The sequence below is a fragment of the Pseudorasbora parva genome, chromosome 22 (genome assembly GCF_024679245.1).
Source record: "Pseudorasbora parva isolate DD20220531a chromosome 22, ASM2467924v1, whole genome shotgun sequence".
NCBI classification, from domain to species: domain Eukaryota; kingdom Metazoa; phylum Chordata; class Actinopteri; order Cypriniformes; family Gobionidae; genus Pseudorasbora; species Pseudorasbora parva.
The window spans coordinates 8984940-9004610 of record NC_090193.1 but is presented as its reverse complement, the minus strand read 5'-3'; the positions used below and the strand labels follow the sequence as shown (position 1 = coordinate 9004610).

The following is a 19671-nucleotide window of genomic DNA, read 5'->3' as shown; positions in this document are numbered from 1 at the left end:
AATCCCCGTCCACCTCGCAATGGGTTGAGGGCAATATCAGCCGTTGGAGGGCCCATCGATTCATACTTCAAATTCGGACCGGAAATAATAAACCATCCGGGTATCTTTGGAATACTCTTTCAACATACTACGATTTGGGACATACTAATTCTATTTTCAAATAATATTTAGTATGGATAGTATGCGAATTGGGATGCAGGGTGAGTGAAAAGGGAAGAAATAAGATGATTAACTAGACATAGCTAGGACAAATTAACTAATGAGGGTTACTATGGAAACAGACAAGAGGCGGGAAAACTAAGACAACGGAACGTGACGACTGAAAACCAAAAACAAACAGAACATGACGGTGAAACTATGACCTTCACTTTAAAATTAATTATACATTATGCATTATTCATGTTAATTATGGACCTGTATATATTAGTTCTGAGTATAGGTGTGAAAAAATAAATGAAGAAAAGGTGTAGAGAAAATAGTAGTTATTGATGAACTAATAGTGAACTACCACCTGCAACTAAGCACAATTACTTACTAATTCATTAATCCGAGTTTCTTGTTAGTTAATAGAAGTTACTAGAGTGTTAATATTGCGTTACTCATTTGTTCCTGTAGTTATTCATAAATGAAGGAATAGTATTTTAAAGTGTTACCAACATAGCGTATGTGTAAGTCTAAATGGAAATCATACAGCACAAGTAAACTTCATATTTATATCTAATCGAATTTGAAATAAAATATAAATATTAGATGAAAAACATACACAACAATTAACTGAAATAAAATAAGTTGAAGTATTATAGTTACTAACAATAACAATGACAAATGAAAATATAAAAATAAAAGCTTATTCAAATGTTAATAAATACTGTAATAGCATATATATATTATAGTGACACTGTTTTCAACATGTCATGACGATGCTAATCCGATAAACCCAAGAGAGTATGCGATTTCAGATGCAGCCATTCAGATTCTGTTTTAATGAAAGATTTTCAGTTATATGAATGCTTTAATAAAAAATAAGTGATGCTTTTTTATTTTTAAATTGTTAATATCTTGCCTATAGATGTCCATTGTAATCACATTGCTGTAAACAATTTGTTTTAGTTATTAACTGAGAGCCAAATCAGTTTTTCTTGTGGTAATCCACATTACAGACAAGATTTTAGTAAACCCATAAAAACATTTAAAGAATGAACTCATTGAGACACCGGGTTGGGTTGTACATTTTAGTTTTTTGCGGACATTGTTATAGATTGAAGCGTATTCTTTTCCATATCACAGGAACGGCAAAGCATAATCAAATATTGGCTGGACAATCTCAGAGCTAAACATGGGGAGGCCCTTCACAACATCCACTTCCTGGAAGGGCAGCCAATCAGTGAGTTGTTATATTTAGACTTCCTGAGAGCCCTTAGAAGTGTATGCCTGATCTTTACCAGTGGCCTGGATGTATAAATCAGTCACTCATATTTGTGATACACATAATATCTGGATAACTTTATTTGTGCAGGCTGACACTTTATATGTTGCTTGTGTCAGATGTAGTGAACTTTTCTATAAGGAAAAGTTTTACCAAAGTTTTGAATACTTGTTCATGTTGTGTGTGTGTGTTAGTGAGCGTGCACTGTGTGTGTATGTTACAGTTCCTGAGTTGAGGGCGCGAGGTGTGATCCAGCAAGTCTTCCCACTTCACGAGCAGAGGATTCTGGGACAGCTGATGAAGTCATGGGTGCAGGCCGTGTGTGAAAAACAGCCACTGGGTTAGTAGTTATCCATGTGAAGTCAACATTGACATTTTTTCATTGTCAGCTTTGTTGTTGTTTTGTGAATTTAAAAGTAATGTTGCTAACCCTACTAAAAAAGAAAAACACTTTTGCTGGTTTTGTTGAGTTTTCTTTTAGATGGTCTCAATTTAGAACTCGATTAAAAAGAATAATAAACAAAAGCACAGGCTACATGTTAACTGGTACTCTAGTACACACACATTCATATAAACATAGTAATTATATCCCATTTAGATTCCAATAAAATAGTTCCTTTTGCTCTCATAAAAATATATTCATTATTTGTATTACACATGTACAATCAATTTAAACCTACATCTAGGGCCAGATTTTCTAAACAGGGCAGATGAATTCCAAAAAAGCACAGATGGGAGTGGAATGTTATGCACATGATCTACTGACAACAAGCTAATTAAAGCACACGGACACATCTGGAGCATTTCCATAAGGACCAACAGAATCTACACTGTCAAAAAAAAAAATCTGTACCTTTTAAGGTACAACTGGCTGTCCCTGGGGTGGAACCCTTAAGGGAACATTTGTGTACCTCTAAGTCAGGGCTAGGCAAGTTCGGTCTTAGAGAGCTGATGTTAGTTTAGCTCAAACCCTTCTAAGCCACCACAGTATAAAACTCATGGCTCCCAGCATGCATTGCAGCATTAAGTATGTCAGCATTGTTGAGATTCATATGCTGATTCTTGATATCTGTGTGCGTCTAAACTTTTTTCCCTTAGAATGTATTTAAAAATCAGAATAAAGGACATCTGATATGTGGCAAGAAAGTATTGTTGGTGAATAGTATTTATTAATATTTTTAGTCAGTGATGAGTTTGCTCCAAAAAAAAATTTCAAAAAATGTTTTGCTTATGGCCTTTTTTTTTTTTTTAAATGAACAGACTATGTGTTTTGTTAACACTGTAACAAAAACCACAAACTCACATAAAAAGCCAAGAGTCAAACTGTTCAACTAAAGGAAACACTGATCTCCATAATGGTGACCAAACATTTTCAATAAAACATCAACATCTTAACCTCTGTTAATTCTCAATAAGAGATTCTATAGATGTCTTTCGGGGTTTGAGCCAAACTCTGCAGGACATTGGCTCTCTAGGACGTAAGTAGAGGATAGCAATGGTATAATTGTACCCTATGGACCAATTGTGTACCTTTTAAAGGTATGTTCATTCCCCAAGGAACAAAATTGTACCTCCACTGTATCTTTTTTCTGAGAGTGTACCAGTTAGCGTCTGTGTAATAATTCTTAGATTGGAAGGAAGGAGGCGGAAACCGGCGAACGTTCATAAACTTAATTCAAAATAAATAAACAAAACGAAAGTAAACCTCGGGCAGCCCCTTACGGACGACTGCCCGCAAATACCCACATAACAAAACGCGGGCAGCCCCTCATGGACGACTGCCCACACACACACATAATAAACCGTAAACAAAACTCAACATAAAATCCAGACCTGGTCCTCTCTCGTCTTCCGCTGCCTTCGCTCCTCCTTTTATGCTCCCGTCCCGCTCTCGCGGTCCCTCGCCCCGCTGCTTGCCACACCACAGTCTGGTTAAAACATGCTTTTTTTGGGCGGTAAATTATGGTGCAAACACCAGTAAATTGACAAGCGCAAACCTTAGTATTGCATGCTTAATTTAAACACTCTCCTCCCATAAATGTTGCATCTGAAAGGGAAACTCCTGCAAATGCATTTGCAATAAGGTCAGCTGCAAAAATAACTCTGTTCACGCCTTTTCAGTCTTTAGTAAATCCTGCCAGTAGTTTTTTAACACCAAGAGTACTAGAGCAAGCTGTTAGTGAATCTGGCCCTTAATGTCTAACAATCATTTTGACAAAATGTATATTTTAGCCAGAATTCATTCTAATTTACAGATTTGTTTTTGTTTATAGCGTGCAAGTATGATTAATCAAAAAACGAATTATTTTCATTACATTATTGATTTTATTACTTAGTTGCTGCAGCCCTATACTTGGATACTTGAATGATTCTGTGTTCTATTTGTTTTCTGTACTAGATGATATTTGTGATTATTTTGGAGCGAAGATTGCCATGTACTTCGCCTGGCTGGGTTTCTACACCACTTCCATGTTGTATCCTGCTGTTATTGGCTTTGTATTGTGGATGCTCACAGAATCAGATCAGGTATTTGACCACTCAAACACCATTAAATACTATAAGGGTGACTCATCCACATATTCCAAGCGATTCGAAATGTAAATTAAAGCTGAATTAAATGTATTTATGGAATCCACATATGTGATATCAACATATCTAGTTTAGTCATGAAACGTTAGAAGGCGTTACATGCAATCTTTACATACAATCTGCAAGTGATCAAATACATTTAAATAGACTTGTTCATTGTTTGCTATAAGCTAGTCCCACAGCTCACTATCCTCTGAAACCCCCCAGCTCATCTGCCTAGATCTGCTATAGGATTTATGTGTCTATTCATGCAGCAGCAACAGCATATCTTACATACTCACAAAAGTGTATCTGTGTATTTAATGGCCGTTGCAAGTCTATACTTGTTCTACAGCAGCAGCATAGCAGATCTAATCCGCCAAGACCAAATACATTAGGGGCCTATGCACAGCACAAGAGATGCAGTTATCATTTTCACGTCCTGTCCCATGTTGTTTAAATAGCAAATGCATTTGTGCGCCCATGGGTGTGCTGGTCTGAAAACGAGGCACATTGCTATTTTGAGGCAACTGAAAACAACTGCGCCATTTACCAACAAAAACCTGGTCTAAAGTAATTTTTGCGTTAGTGATATGCGCTTATGCCGGTCCAGAACGCACGTACACTCTGCTTGTTACACACACAGGTATGCGCAGCAGCACACAAACATTTTTAAATGTGAAACATAAAAGGATTACAATGTAAACGATTATTATTGTGTACATAAAGATAAACATACCTACGTGTCATAATGGATAGTCATTGCATGTATCAGAATTACCTATTTGCAGTAAAAACAAATGAAATTGGCTACTAACCAATTGTGGTAATACACACTTATTTCACCATGTAAATAGCAAATTCGCCATGGTGCAAGCGCAACTGGCTTTTAAATGGAATGGGTTATGAGACTCTGATTGGTTTATTGCACTTTGTGCCCAAAACACACCCATGACTCATTAAGAGAATAGGTACAAACCTTTTGGACCATGTGCCTGGCACGCCGATCATTTTTCCCGTTGTTAAACTAGCAAAAGTGGATTTGGATAAGCTCTAAGTGGACATGCACCGTTAAAATAGGGCCCTAACATTGCCCTATTCATTAACATGCTAAAACTATTTGGAGGGTTGTTACAATTGAAATATTATTGGAGTTTACTATTCTGTTCATGTGATGTATATTTCTGTCATATCCTCTCAGACCAGCAGGGATATCTGTTGTGTGGTGTTTGCTCTCTTTAATGTGGTGTGGGCCACGTTGTTTCTGGAGCGCTGGAAACGCAGAGGGGCAGAGCTCGCTTATAAATGGGGTACACTGGACACCCCAGCTGAGTCCCTGGAGGAGCCCAGACCTCAGTTCAGGGTAATGACAGTGTATAATATATGTCTGATGTCTATACCCAGCTTTTTTTGAAATATGCTCTTTAAATATTTTCTTCTCTCGTTCTTTTCGGGTCAGGGAGTGAAGCGGTGCAGTCCAGTGACGGGCTGTGAAGAGTTTTATTACCCTCCGTGGAGGAGGAGAGTGTTCAGATGGCTGGTCAGCTTTCCTGTCTGTATATTATGCCTTTGCTTTGTATTTCTGGCCATGCTCGTCTGCTTTGAGCTTCAGGTGAGTTACACACTCTAACACACACTTACTGATCGATGGGAGTTGACTTCCAGCTTTAACAGCCTATTTTTTGTATAGTTTCATGAAGTATTGTGCATGCATAACATTTGAGATGTTAAAACACTTACATTGCTCTCAGCATAGTTCAGTTTCCATGAATGCCTGCAGCTGCGAGCTGAGCTGTGAGTGTGATCTCCATCCCCCATGTGCGGGTTGAAAACATGAGGAAATAGCTCCCTCTGCTGGCTGTAGTCTTTAACCTCTGGCCAAACATTCCAAAGATGACGCAAATATCGTCAATTTGCATCATGGGAGGAATTTTTCCAGAAATAAAATGCATAAATCTCTTGTCTCAGGGGGATATGAGGGGTTGAAGCACAATCATTTGAATATACTCCAGGGTTTCTACTGATACAAAGCCATATGCTAATTTCTGAAGTAAACCTTTAAGAATAGTTTGCAGTTTTAACAGCAGAAGCCAGCTTCAATTCTCACAAGGAGTTCGTAGGCCGCACTTCCTCTCTCACTGTCTCGTTGCCCTATCGTACATACAATTGTCCCAAAAGTTATATTGTTTTCAAGGTCTATCCACGTCATTACTGCAATGTGGATGATTCTGATTGGCTCAGAGAAAATGCACAGTCATGGTTATTTTCCACACTTCAGTTAATCTGATGCACGTCTCCATATACGTGTCACTTGTTGATGCTTTCACCCCGGAATTAGGCCCATAGTGACCTTCCTGATCTGGAGCAGGCGCCAGCTTGCCCAGAACAACAAATCCACCTATTTCTTAGAATGTCCATTCTCAACACTGCTCTGTAACACAGAATACCGCGCACATACACAGAAACACAGTCTCTCCAAGGTTGGAGCTGATTAAGCTCCAGTTGTAACTAGAATGTTCCCCAAAACATACTGATAGCATGTGCTTTCTCTCACTGAGAGATACAGACAATAGTACAGGCAATATTCATCTGGACTCTTTAGTGTTTCAGTAAAAGGAAATATAAAATATAATAAATTAAATGAAAGGCAAATACATATTTCATATCCGGAAGCTGGGCTAAGTGAGCAAACACTGTTACTGCACTCCTGGCATGTTAGGGGTGTGTGATACCTCCAAAATCCAAACACACGAAACCTTGTCGCTATGAAGTGTGTAGCGACACATCAGACATCTCTAGGTCAGACCCTCAGTCACTCCTCAGAGACCAAATACACACTTTAGAAAACAAGAACCAATCAGGGGTTTTCTTAAGCAATATCATAACTGGAAAGAATCATTATATATATATATACATACAGGTATATTGAGCGGCAGTGGATTTCAGAATACCCCTTTCAATAGAAATAATAAAAGTTATAACAATATGTATTTACATACCATTCAGTGCAAATAATAAGACATTTGTAATGAATTGATGTTTGGCAGGAATTTGTGATGGGGATTAAGGAGCTTCCACGAGTAGCAAGATTTATCCCTAAAATCATGTTGGCCATCACTGTGACGGCGTGTGATGAGGTGTACAGAAAGATCGCCTGCTGGCTAAATGACATGGGTGAGTCAGGATCTCTGCAAGAGCTGCAGTTTATATTCACTCACACAATGCAGCTGTCACTTCAATGTGTATCTTGGTGTTAAATTGCTTAATTCGTTATTTAGGCGCTTCATGAACACTGTTTTCAACAAGACAACATTTTAGGAGGAAATTGTGCACTAAATTCAGAGGTTATGGTTTAATAGTAAGAGGAAAAAGGTAGAAATGGATAGGGGTCCGGATTTTGGGAATACAGCCTTCCAGAAGCCAAATATAGGAGAGACGGAGAAAGAAGATAAACACTGGCTAGTTGTCTGGCCTCTGTGAGATGAATACTAATGTCTGAATCTTCTGTTTCCCACAGAAAACTACAGACTCCAGAGTGCCTATGAGAAAAATCTCATCATCAAAATGGTTCTTGTAAGTACTTATGAATATATATATACACATTTTGGAGTATTCAAAATGTTTTGTATCTAAAATCTTCACGTTTTGTTCTCTTTCTTTCTTTCTTTCTTTCTTTCTTTCTTTCTTTCTTTCTTTCTTTCTTTCTTTCTTTCTTTCTTTCTTTCTTTCTTTCTTTCTTTCTTTCTTTCTTTCTTTCTTTCTTTCTTTCTTTCTTTCTTTCTTTCTTCCTTCCTCAGTTTCAGTTTGTAAATTCTTATCTCAGCCTTTTCTATATTGGATTCTACCTCAAAGACATGGAGCGTCTGAAAGAGGTGAGAGTCTCTGGCAGGACCGGAATTTCATATGTAATCAAAATGGACATTCAGAATCAAATCAAATTGGAATTGAAATTGGATATCTGTATCAATGTTCAGCCTTGTCATGTATATATATAACTTGTTATTGTCCCTATTACTGCAGATGCTGGCCACGCTGCTGATTATCCGGCAGTTTGTGCAGAACATGAAGGAAGTCCTGCAGCCGTACCTGGCCGAGCGCCACCGACTGGGTGAGCTCACGCTGCGGGCTGTTTGGGAGCTGCTGGTGTCTGCACTGCTCAAGTATGGGCGACTCGCAGCAGGGAGAGCGCAGGTCTCGCCCAGTGACCCCACCATGCTCGGGTCAGGTCTGCGCAGCCCACAGATGGGTGAGGAGGGCCTCCAAGAGAGGCGAGAACGTAAGTGTCTCAATGGTGGCTGTGGCGTCCCGGATGAGGACGTGGAGGAGGAGCATGGGGAGAGGCACAGTGAAGAAGAGAACGAATCAGAGAGCCTCATTGACTGCGGCCTGAAGCTGCGAAAGGTCAGCTTCATTGAGAAGGTGGAACGCAAGTCAGCAAGCTGCATCAGCCCAGTGGACGACAGCTTCCTGGAGGAGGGGAGCCCCACCATGGTGGAGAGGGGCATGGATCCTGCCTCGGTTTTTGAGATGTGCGATGACGAGGATGAAAACGGGGTTTCGGAGATGAAGGAACTGACAGCGGAGCCGGTGCCAACAGGGGGGGAGAACAGCACGTCAGTCAGGCTCAGGAAGAGGGGGCGGAGCTTAGAGAGGGCTGACAGTAAGACGAAGAGAGATTCGTGGATGGATCCTCCTGAGGAGCAAGAAAGCACTACGCTGACACAGGCCGAGATTGAGAGCTGCATGCAAACATACCAGGTCAGAAGACACAAAATACATACAGTCTAACACATTTGTCTTGTGTACATCTTCAGAAAAATCAGTGTTCATTTTTATTAAAAAACACACACACACACACACATACACACACATATATATATATATATATATATGTGTATATATATATATATATATATATATATATATATATATATATATATATATATATATATATATATATATATATATATATATATATATATATATATATAAATATGTATATATGCACACACACACAGACACATATGGGAGATTACAGCAGTGACAACTGCATTCTATAATCAAACTCACACCTGTACACTTTCAGGAATAACAGCAGCATTTTCAGTGAAGCCCTGCTGTGTGAACAGAACCGTCATAGTATTTTTTCTTTCTGAACGCGGGTTTAGTAATTTACAAAAGTGTGGTTATAATCTGCTTATCTTCTGAAGGTTTTAGATTCAGTCTTCCACCAGAGCTGTTTCTGCACATGATTCAAATGCTCAGCTCTCACTCATAAAGGGGTGATGAATTGAGAAATCAACCTTTCCTTGAGCTTTTGATATATAAAAGGTCATGGTAATATAAGATTATTCTGTAAGTTTCAGAGCTGAGTCAAAGAAAAGCTTTTATAGATACCAGGCCCAGAAAACAATTGTGATTTTCACAAAGACTGATGAAACACGTCTCTACAGAATAATAAGCACGTTTAATTTAGTAGCCCCGCCGTTTAGGAGAGAGCCTCAAAACCAGTGTCAAAAATTGCCTATTACTATTTTATTAGTATTAGTTATATTGTTTTTGAAGGTAAAATCCACACAAATGTCATTAGTTGACGTCAGACAACAGTATAATTTTTTTATTTTAAAGCCAGTCCATAACACCTTTAAAGCTACAGTTAGTTCATTTGACTGATGACCTTGCACCTCAACTTTTGTCGCTTTAAATGTAAAAACGATTTACAGTTTTATTTACGTCGCCATCTTTGATATTACTTTTTTTACATGTCCAAATCCACTTTTGCTAGTTTAACAAAAGTGGAAAATGGTCGTCGCACTGGGTATATGGTCTAAATAGGTTGTACCTAGCTTCTTAATGAGTAATGGGAGTGTTTTGGGCGTAAAGTCCAATAAGCCAATCAGAGTCTCATCTCCCATTCCCTTTAAAAGCCAGTTGCGCTGGCACCATGGTGGATTCGCTATTTACATGGGGGAATTTATAAATTGAAAAACTAAATGCTTCTCTAGCTCTCGTCCAATGACGCCTGCTTGCTCATTATTACTGACAATAGGTAGACTAATTCTGATACATACAAGGACTCTCCAATATGACATGTAGGCACTTTTATATTTATGTTCACAATAAAAATATTTTACATCGTAGTCCTTTAACATTTCATATTTTTTTTAAAATAGTGTGCTGCTGCGCATCCCTGTGTGTGTAATAAGCAGAGTGTACGCGTTGTGGACCCGCCTATAGGTGCATATTACTAACACACTCAGTTCAGTTCCTCAAAATAGAAATGCGCCAGCAATGCACCTAAACACACCTTGTTTTCAGACCCACACATGCAGACCCCCATGGGCACACAAGTGGGCAAAAATGCATTTCAAACATCGTGCCACTGGACGTGAAAATGATAACTGTCAGGATGAAACTAGCAAAAAAACTCTGGTGTCGCATTGCATCAGGTTTATGATAGGGCCTAAATTTCAAAACGGTTTTCACAGGAAGAATTTTGAGTTCGTAAGCTTTCGAATTATACCTAATTTATGATGATTACTAAAATATAGGATACAAAAAAAAAGGCCATCAAAAAAAGAGCGCCAAGCGTCCCACCTGTGGTAAGATTTTTGTGAATATTTTGAATGAAAGAGTTGAACTTGCAAAAACAAACTTTTTGATCATATTTACCAAGGGTGCCAATATTTGAGGAGCCCCCTGTGCATTTTCAAGATGTGCATTTTCAGGTTAAACGGTCTAGTGCTAATATGTAAAATGTCACTATAATGTTTCTTTTTGGATGTTAAACCATTTATGTTTCTAAATGTAGCCTAGAATGTATTATACAATGTTTTTGAGTTGTTTAGCAAATAATTGTACACAAATAAGATTAAATGTATTATGGTTTCCAAAAATATATTAAGCAGCACACATTTGCATCTGTAATAATAATAAGAAATGTTTCTTGAGCAGCAAATCAGCTTGATTTCTGAAGGATCATGTGACACTGAAAACTGGAGTAATTCAACTTTGATCACAGGAATAATAGCACAGTTTTTACTGTATTTTTGATTAAATAAATGCAGTTTTGGTGCGCATAAGAGACTTTAACGTAAAAAAAAAGGTTAACAGAAGTTCTGACCACCCTTAAACTTTTCAACACAAGTGTAAAGTATAATTTATATAATGTCTTAAAGCTACACTGTGTAATATTTCCCCCATCTAGCGGTGTAAAGGTATAAGACCATCCACTGAATAATAGTTTCTGTTCCTCTCAATTCTGATTTAGTTTTAACTCCTACGGTGGCCGATTTAGTCCAAAATTAACATGGCATCCAGTTCGTCCTCGTTCATGACTGCCATCGAGTGTTAAAACGCGAAAGGCGAAGCTTTAATGTTTGTCCCTCTTTGGCTAATGTACTTTCAAGATGGAGGGGCAACATGGCGACCGGCATTCGAACCCCTCCCCCGTATGTATTTTCAATGGCATATTATAAACTTACGAGAATACTTTATTACGTGAAAGAAGTAAATATACATTAATGAGCACATATATTTTTGAAAGAACTAAGTGTTTTTAGCTAAGTATAAACTAAAAGAGTTACACAGTGTAGCTTTAACAATATTTAAAACATAACACAATGGTTTCCAAATGAAGGTGTGTGTGTGTGTGTGTGTGTGTGTGTGTGTGTGTGTGTGTGTGTGTGTGTGTGTGTGTGTGTGTGTGTGTGTGTGTGTGTGTGTGTGTGTGTGTGTGTGTGTGTGTGTGTGTGTGTGTGTGTGTGTGTGTGTGTGTGTGTGTGTGTGTGTGTGAGAGAGAGAGAGAGAGAGAGAGATCTAGATTTCTAATATTCTACCGCCTGCAGTCAGATACTGACATACTTTCAGAAAAACTGTAAACTTCTAAAACAAAGTCCATTAACTGTTTTCCAGGACACATTTCAGGACTACCAGGAGATGTTTGTCCAGTTTGGATATGTGGTTCTCTTTTCCTCTGCCTTCCCATTGGCCGCCATGTGTGCCCTCATCAACAATATCATTGAGATCCGGAGTGACGCGTTTAAACTGTGCACCAGCTTACAGAGACCTTTCGGCTTGAGGGTGGGAAGCATCGGACAATGGCAGGTTAGACTACACAAAGTACTCTAAAATACATGAAAGATGCATGTGTTCAGTTGAAATTTTTCTAAGAGTCTTTATATTACAAGGTTGTGTAAAATCCTGTATCATTGCACAGACAGTGATGGAAGCCATGGGTCTGATTGCCATCATAGTGAACTGCTATCTGATTGGTCAGTGTGGGCAGCTACAGAGACTGTTTCCCTGGCTTAGTCCTGAGATGGCTATTATCTCCATTGTCATCCTAGAGGTACATACACACACTCAAGCACATACACACACACTCTATTAACTTAATGTCAAGTTCAGACTTCACAATATCAGCCCAATTTTGTCTCGATCCATTTGCCGTAGGGTGTCGTGCTTATGTGTAAATGTGTAAACTCGGATCTCAATAGCATTTTTTCCGGCCCTCCGTTATGGGTTCCGTCACATCTATGACATTAAAGCCCCTTTCACACTGCACGTCGGACCCGCAATATTCCCGGAACATTGCCGGGGTCGCCTTCTGTGTGAAAGCAACTACGTCCTGGCATTGATTACCGAATTGAACCCGGGTCGGGGACCTAGTAACATTGCGGGATTCGACCCGGGACGAGCGCTGTGTGAACAAAAGCCAAAACTAATGCCACAACGTGTACGTAGTTATCGTGTGACTCCTAGAGCTTGTTTTTTCAATAATACAACCCTGCAGTGCCAGAAGAGCTAGTCGGTGTTTTAAACCAGAGAGTGTTCGTATACAAAAGAAACTAAAATTAAACAAGCAGAAATGTGCGCAAACTGGACACAAGTCGAGACCACGGAGCTCCTTACTATCCGTGCTGAAGCTGAGATCGCTCGCCATTATACGTCACATCCGGATGTCACGTGTCAACTCGACCCGGGACCGTTACGGGTTATGTGTGAAAGCGCACATATTACGGTATTTCGCTGGCAGTGTGAATGGACAAAATCTATTATCCGTGTATTTGCCGGAATCGCAGTGTGAAAGGGGCTTAATAGAGGCACCACAGAAGTTCTTCCATACACAGAAAGAGAGACAATGTTATTGGTGCTGCTAGATAGAATTAGGCAATGGAGGAAAGTTTGGCAACAATACTTATGCCTCTATGATGTTTCCTTGAGGGACAGTCATTAAAGAGAAAAGATAAATACTGACGAACGATAGAAGAGGCCCTTTAGCAACTCGGCGAGTCCTGGAATTAGTGTTAATGTAACGCCGCTTTTGTAGTCGTTGTTTGTTTAGGCTTGTTTCTGAAGGTCAGTCGCTATTTCCTCCTTCTCGATGACATCACACACGCCGTTAAAGATGCCAGTCGATGATTGGTCAGTAAGCAACATGTATTCTGACATTTCTTGTCCATGACACGGCAAGAATTTAGGAGTCATAATCTGACACAGTTACTATCGTAACAGACAAAAATATTGTGCATATCTCGCTCTAAATGAACCCTGATTTGTATTGTAGGTTATGAAGTTACTAATTGTACTGTAAATGACTTTGGATAAAAGGGCCAACTAGTAGGCGCTTCTTTGTTCATGTAATTGATAATGTAATGTTTGATTTCTTCATACTGGATGGAATCATATTATGAAGCTAAAAATCAGTCTATGCCCATAATACACTGCTCAATTTTCTCTTAAATCTGCCAATTGTGACTGCCCAAAATATGCAGACTGGCTCTTAGGGTTGTGCCAATGGACGATAACATCATCCATCGTGATGGCTGACCGACATCACGATGGAGAAACACCATCGTGATGCCACGCCCCCCATCGCAATGTTTTACTGTACACATCGTCAGTTGCCGATTTAGGTGACATCGCCCAACCCTACTGGCTCTTACATTTAGCAACTAGCTTCAAATTGGTCAAACTGCAAAAGCTGTGTAGTATATTCCTTTATACTTCTATGCTTCCAGGCCAATCATGAAGCATATCTTTATTCAGTTCTCAAACCACGCCTGTTAGCCTGAGGTTCCTTCTGAACTGACCTCTTTCACTTGAAGCCCTCTTTTTTTTCTTCTGTTGATAGGATTTGCTGTTAGAGACTGTATGTTCTGTGCAGGGACTCCAGGAGGACTGCATTCAGTTTTTGCCCAGACATGAGGGAAATGATCATTAAAAGACTTTGATTTATGTTCTTCTTTCTGTCTTTCCTTTCATGATCAGCACTTTGCAGTACTTCTGAAGTATATCATTCATGTGGCAATACCAGACATCCCCAGCTGGGTGGGAGAGGAAATGGCCAAGCTGGAGTTTCAGCGCAAAGAGGCATTCAAGGTAATAGCCCATCCACTGCCACAACCCCTTAAGAGATATTCTGATGATTTAAGTTAGTTTTGAATTAGTAGGGGTGACCCAAATAGTCGAAGATTCAATGCATCTATATGTGGAGCGGGATTCGACCACCGATCTCACAGTTTAATCTTCCCGGGTGTTATAAAACGAGGATCATATCATTTTGGCAATATGGGGGTGCTCAATATTTTAAAGACATGGTGCGGCGCGGTGCTGAGCTTTGCATCCGGTGTGCGACCACTTTAAAGGCACTCAACGGCGTGCCACTATAAAATTCGAACACATCGTTTTCAATGAATGTACACACACGACACACCGGTGGTGGCATTCGGGGCCTGTCTATGGCAACTCAGGAAGTTGTTTATAATCCTGCCGTGCCACAGAACCCAATTTCAAGGTTTTTATTACATTTATATTATATTTCCCTCAAATTGTCAATGTACATACCGATTTCACCCTGTACTACAAGATACACCCATCGTGCCGCTCTTCTGTCAGAAGTTAATTCAAAATTGAACTCACGTGTATATAATGTGCGCGTCCGGTGTGAGATACCGGAGACGTGGCGCTGAGCTTTGCGTCCTGTGTGCGACCCCCTTTACGCCCGTTTCACACATACTCCGTCTGCAGTGCGTGTGCGGTGCGTATTTTTTTCCGTACCCATGTTAACGGATGACAGCTTTCACACTGCACGCGGATGCGGTCCGTCAGTCCGTTCCAGGAGCGTTGCGTCTGCAGCAGTGCACGGATCGTTTTCGTACCGAGTCTATTTTTTGCTGTGCTGCGCTGCTGCATTAAAGTGATAGAACATTGTTCGCATTAAAATAAACATGTACTGACACGAAAATCTAGTAATTTCACCACAGATGCATATCATTTAAAATATACTCTTGTTTCAAAGTCAACACATGGCTTTTTTTTTCTCAAGTAAAGCAACAAAACGACACCTTACCTGGCATTTAGGTAAAAAAATGTCCCATAATGGATAGCACTCGTACTTTCTTGGAGGTGGAAAGCAAAGTTCTTTTTGACCTGCAGGATTTCTTTTAAAAGGGTGTATAAACGAAAGAAAAGACGAGAGTAGGCTGTTTTTGAATAGACTATTGTAAGTTTCTAATTTGAAATGTTTGTGATTTAAGGCTATAACCTATGTTTAAATGTTTTGCCACTTGTGTGAGCTAAGTCTAAAGTATATAAATATGAATAAATTAATTTAATAAATTGTTGTTTAAATGTAGTAGGCTACGTAACCTGACTTCTATTAAAGAGTAAACAAAGAGAATTGGAATTCTGACGAGCCATGTTCAGTAAAAACTTTTGGATTTTAAATAAAAAACAATGAATAAATGCTGTGTTTGTGGTGTGCAACAGTGGATCAGTTGCGGACTGCAAACGCAGCATATGTGAAAGCACTACAGGGCGTACGGATCCTGCAACGCACACGCAACGCAACACGCACCGCACACGCACTGCAGACGGAGTATGTGTGAAACGGGCGTTAGGCACAATCGGCTTAGGAACGTGCATGTAAACGCAATCAGTGTTCTTTTCCTCTCTAGGCAGGTATTTCTCTTAGGTTTATTTATCAAAATGTTCTTTTATATATTTTTGTGATGTTCTGTATTTCAATCACGGCTTTAAAATGTTTTGAGAAAACGGTTTACGAATGTTTATCCAGCACATTACCTTTTATTTAAACCTAAATAAGAAAGCCATTGTTAGTTCATCTGTCAGTTGGCAGGCAGTTTTGGTCTCTTTATTAAAGGTGCCCTAGAATGAAAAATGTAATTAAACTTGCCATAGTGAAATAATAAGAGTTCAGTACATGGACATCACATACTGTGAGTCTCAAACACCATTGCCTCCTACTTCTTATGTAAATCTCGTAAATCAAAAACTCAACAGAAAAAAAAGTGCTTCTCAACATAAACCCAACTGTGACGTAAGCGTTGGGGATCATTTATATGCAACATTTGCATCTGTCCAAACAAGCCGAATCTACTGATGGTAAACAAGACACTCGAAGATAGCAAAAACGGCTCTCATGACACATGGTTGAGGTTTATTATAATCGGATACCACAACAAATCGTTTGTTTGTTCGGCCCATTTCAAGCAAGCTTCACTCAGCGTCTTAAACTGAAGAAAGGGGCAACTATATTTCTGCAAGCAGCAAGTAATTTATCCACTTATTGACTTTTTAAACAATTTCTGATTAAATTGAAAGTTTCTTAGAGAGACGGCATTGTCTAGATGACGCAAGATGCTAGTACAGTAACAATAGGAGACTCCAAGTACCATACAAAACTAAATAGTGCGTCTAATGACAAAGGGTAATATTATTTTGTATTACAAAATACAACCGTAGATACTTTATTTACAGATCGTTCACTCGATCCTTCTAGCAAACATCACCTTTTCCACCATATAAGTTAAAACGATAGTCAAATGGAGATTGATAAAATGCAGCTTACTTGTTTATTGGTGTTTTCAGATCACCCGTGCGCGAGAGAGAGCTCATGTGCATATGGTTGCCCGATTGGACATGTTTAGGTAAAACACTGGATAGTATATGAGTTCTTTTCACAGAAAAGCTCTGTTTGGAGGATTAAATTACTGAAATCCTGGGACTGTACCATGAAGCTGGTTTAGCTGGCTAGCCAGATTTGTTTAAGCTTAGTTTGTGCCAATCCTGGGTTTTAGGTACCATTAAAGTGGTTTGGCTTTTAGCTGTGTTCATCGCCATAGTAACTTATGCTCCACTGCTAACCTGCTCCAGGGCAAGTTATGTTCTGGATTAGAGATCTCAACCTGAAATTGGACCAATCAGCTTTGAGCAAAGTGACACACCTCTGATTCAATAAAGCCACTCCCCCTGTTTTTGCTCCAAATTAAAGGTCACTACATAGCAAATAGTTTTTAAAGACTAAAGCGTCTGGCTTTTAACAATGCTTATTTATAATAATATTAATTTTGAATGATTTAGATATAATTTTGGCACTTTGTTAAAATTAATACATAAGGCATATAAATAACATCACCTGCATAAAGTCATATGGATAAGCTTTAAAATCAATAAATAAAAATAGCCTATTAAAAAAAGACGCTCACTGAGCTTAAATGTACAATTTTCTCTAAACTAACTTCATAACTTTTACTTGCATTGACGTATACAATTTTTTTCTTAAAGTTGTCCTCTTTCATAGACAGCTTTTCTTCTTGCTGTGTATTTTTTTTTTTTTATTCTTAATATTTTTCAGTCATGTAATATTCTGCTGAAGAGAGAAATTAATCTCACTGATTGTCTCGCGAGAAGTGAATCTCAGATCCACAGCGTGTGATTGGCTGTTCACTGCTGATGTCACAGCTAAACTCCTGAACTCAGGATCAAAGCCTGAGTTGACAAAGAAAGCTGATGATTAGCATCATGGGACCAACAAAGCCTTAATACAATGGTTTGGTTTTGTCAACTCGAAACTAATACTTTAACCCTGAGTTTGTTAAACTACCATCATGGTACAGGCCCCTGGCATCTGCACGAACGCGAGCTCTCTCGTGTGCGGTTGATCTGAAAACACCAATAAACAAGTAAGCTGCATTTTATCAATCTCTGTTTGAAGTGTTTTGCTTAAACTGTCATTTAGTCTGTCTATGTTCTGTCAGGACTCACGTAAATGGACCTGTAAAACTGTACCTGGACAATGTTTGCTCCTAAATAAGCCACATACCCTCTATGTAGATATCAGAGAACAATTTAACATATTGTTTCAAATCATTCTAGGTCACCTTTAAAAGTTGTTGCTGTGTGCAGTGTGTAAAGGAAAATAAAAATAGTTTTACCCTCCTGCTGACTAGTGTCGTGCCAAACCATTCACACACACATAGATGATTTGACTATCGGTCGACCATAGAGAGATTCGACAATTCTGATTCGAATGTGTAAATCCTTAGTCAGGGACACCCCTATGAATTAGTAGTGGTGATTGACCAGGACATTTAGGACAAGATTTACTAAACTGGGCAAATTAGTGAGAGTGCAATTCCAAAAAAGTGCCAATGGGAGTGGAAAGATCTACATGTGATCTATTGATGACGTGCAAATTAAAGCACACAGACGCAGCGGGATAACTTCCACAATGACCAACGCAATCTTCCAAGAGCAGTGGAAATTAGTGTCTAGTTTAAAACATGCTTTCTTTGGGTGGTAAATAATGCCGCAAAACAGCAGTAATCAGTAAGTGCAAACCTTAGTAAATCACCTTGCATGATTCAGTTAAATACTCTCCTCCCACAGGGAAGGGAAACTCCTACAAAGGCATATTCAATAATGTCAGCCGAAAAAAAATGCATTTTCAGCATTTCCAGCGAAAATTCTTCACTGTGTGTCTTTAGTAAACCATGACAGTAGATTTTTAATGCCAAAAGAGGGTTTGTGCTGGAGCAAGCTGTTAGTAAATCTAACAGATTACTAACACTTAACGGTGTGAATCTTGAGACAAAATAAAGTGCATGTTGCTTTCAGTTAAAACAGCTCAAATATGCATTTTAGTCTGGGACTAGAGCCCCATTCGCACGGGACTAGTATTATCTAGGGACCTCTGGTGATTTGTAATAATTGCAGAATGTCTGTGATCTTAATCCCGTGCGAATCGGCCATGTCTGTAATTTGTAAAGTAAAAATTCCCCCGCAAATTACCTACCATATTTCGCCGAACACCGAGGTCCTGTGATAATAGTAGTCCCATGCGAATCGACATCTCTGTGATTTGGCCAGGATTAGGCGGATGGTATATAATTTTTGCAAGCTTTTTTTCTTCCTGTGAGCATTTCTATCTTTATCTTTCACGAAGAATAAAGTCTGCATTCATAATGCGCGTATGAATTCACGTGCAGCCGTGCCCACACGGATTATACTTTCACTTTAGAATGATTATCAATTTGGGAGTAAACTGATTGAATGGTGTGTTTAATATTAACATCAATACTGTTCTTAATGAAAAACAGAACAGAACAGTACAGTACAATGACAAGCTTGTTTAAATAGGCGCTTTTACATTTAGTTTTGAAACTGAATCTTCCGCCGTATATTGTCAGCTTCTCACTCTTGATAAATGAAATCTGACTCCTGCCGCTGGTCTGAGCTCAGTTCATAGCGTCTGTTCGCTAACTGAATGAAATTGTTTATTTATTAGGCTACTGTAAAATAATCAAAACGATATCGATGCCTGTTTATGATTTCATACAGCTATCTATAACGAAGTCTTGACATCATATCCG

General features: G+C 39.0%; 1 protein-coding gene across 1 annotated transcript in view; it reads left to right on the top strand.

Annotated features, from left to right (window-relative positions):
- Positions 1 to 19671, top strand: part of ano8b (anoctamin 8b) — a 96692-nt gene that overhangs the window by 70359 nt on the left and 6662 nt on the right. Inside the window, exons 5-16 of the mRNA XM_067431223.1 lie at positions 1288 to 1384; positions 1650 to 1766; positions 3825 to 3952; positions 5196 to 5357; positions 5454 to 5606; positions 7042 to 7168; positions 7512 to 7567; positions 7792 to 7866; positions 8015 to 8752; positions 11909 to 12100; positions 12213 to 12344; positions 14267 to 14377. Of these exons, the coding sequence (XP_067287324.1) occupies positions 1288 to 1384; positions 1650 to 1766; positions 3825 to 3952; positions 5196 to 5357; positions 5454 to 5606; positions 7042 to 7168; positions 7512 to 7567; positions 7792 to 7866; positions 8015 to 8752; positions 11909 to 12100; positions 12213 to 12344; positions 14267 to 14377 (2088 nt within the window). The remainder of the gene's footprint in view (positions 1 to 1287; positions 1385 to 1649; positions 1767 to 3824; positions 3953 to 5195; positions 5358 to 5453; positions 5607 to 7041; positions 7169 to 7511; positions 7568 to 7791; positions 7867 to 8014; positions 8753 to 11908; positions 12101 to 12212; positions 12345 to 14266; positions 14378 to 19671) is intronic.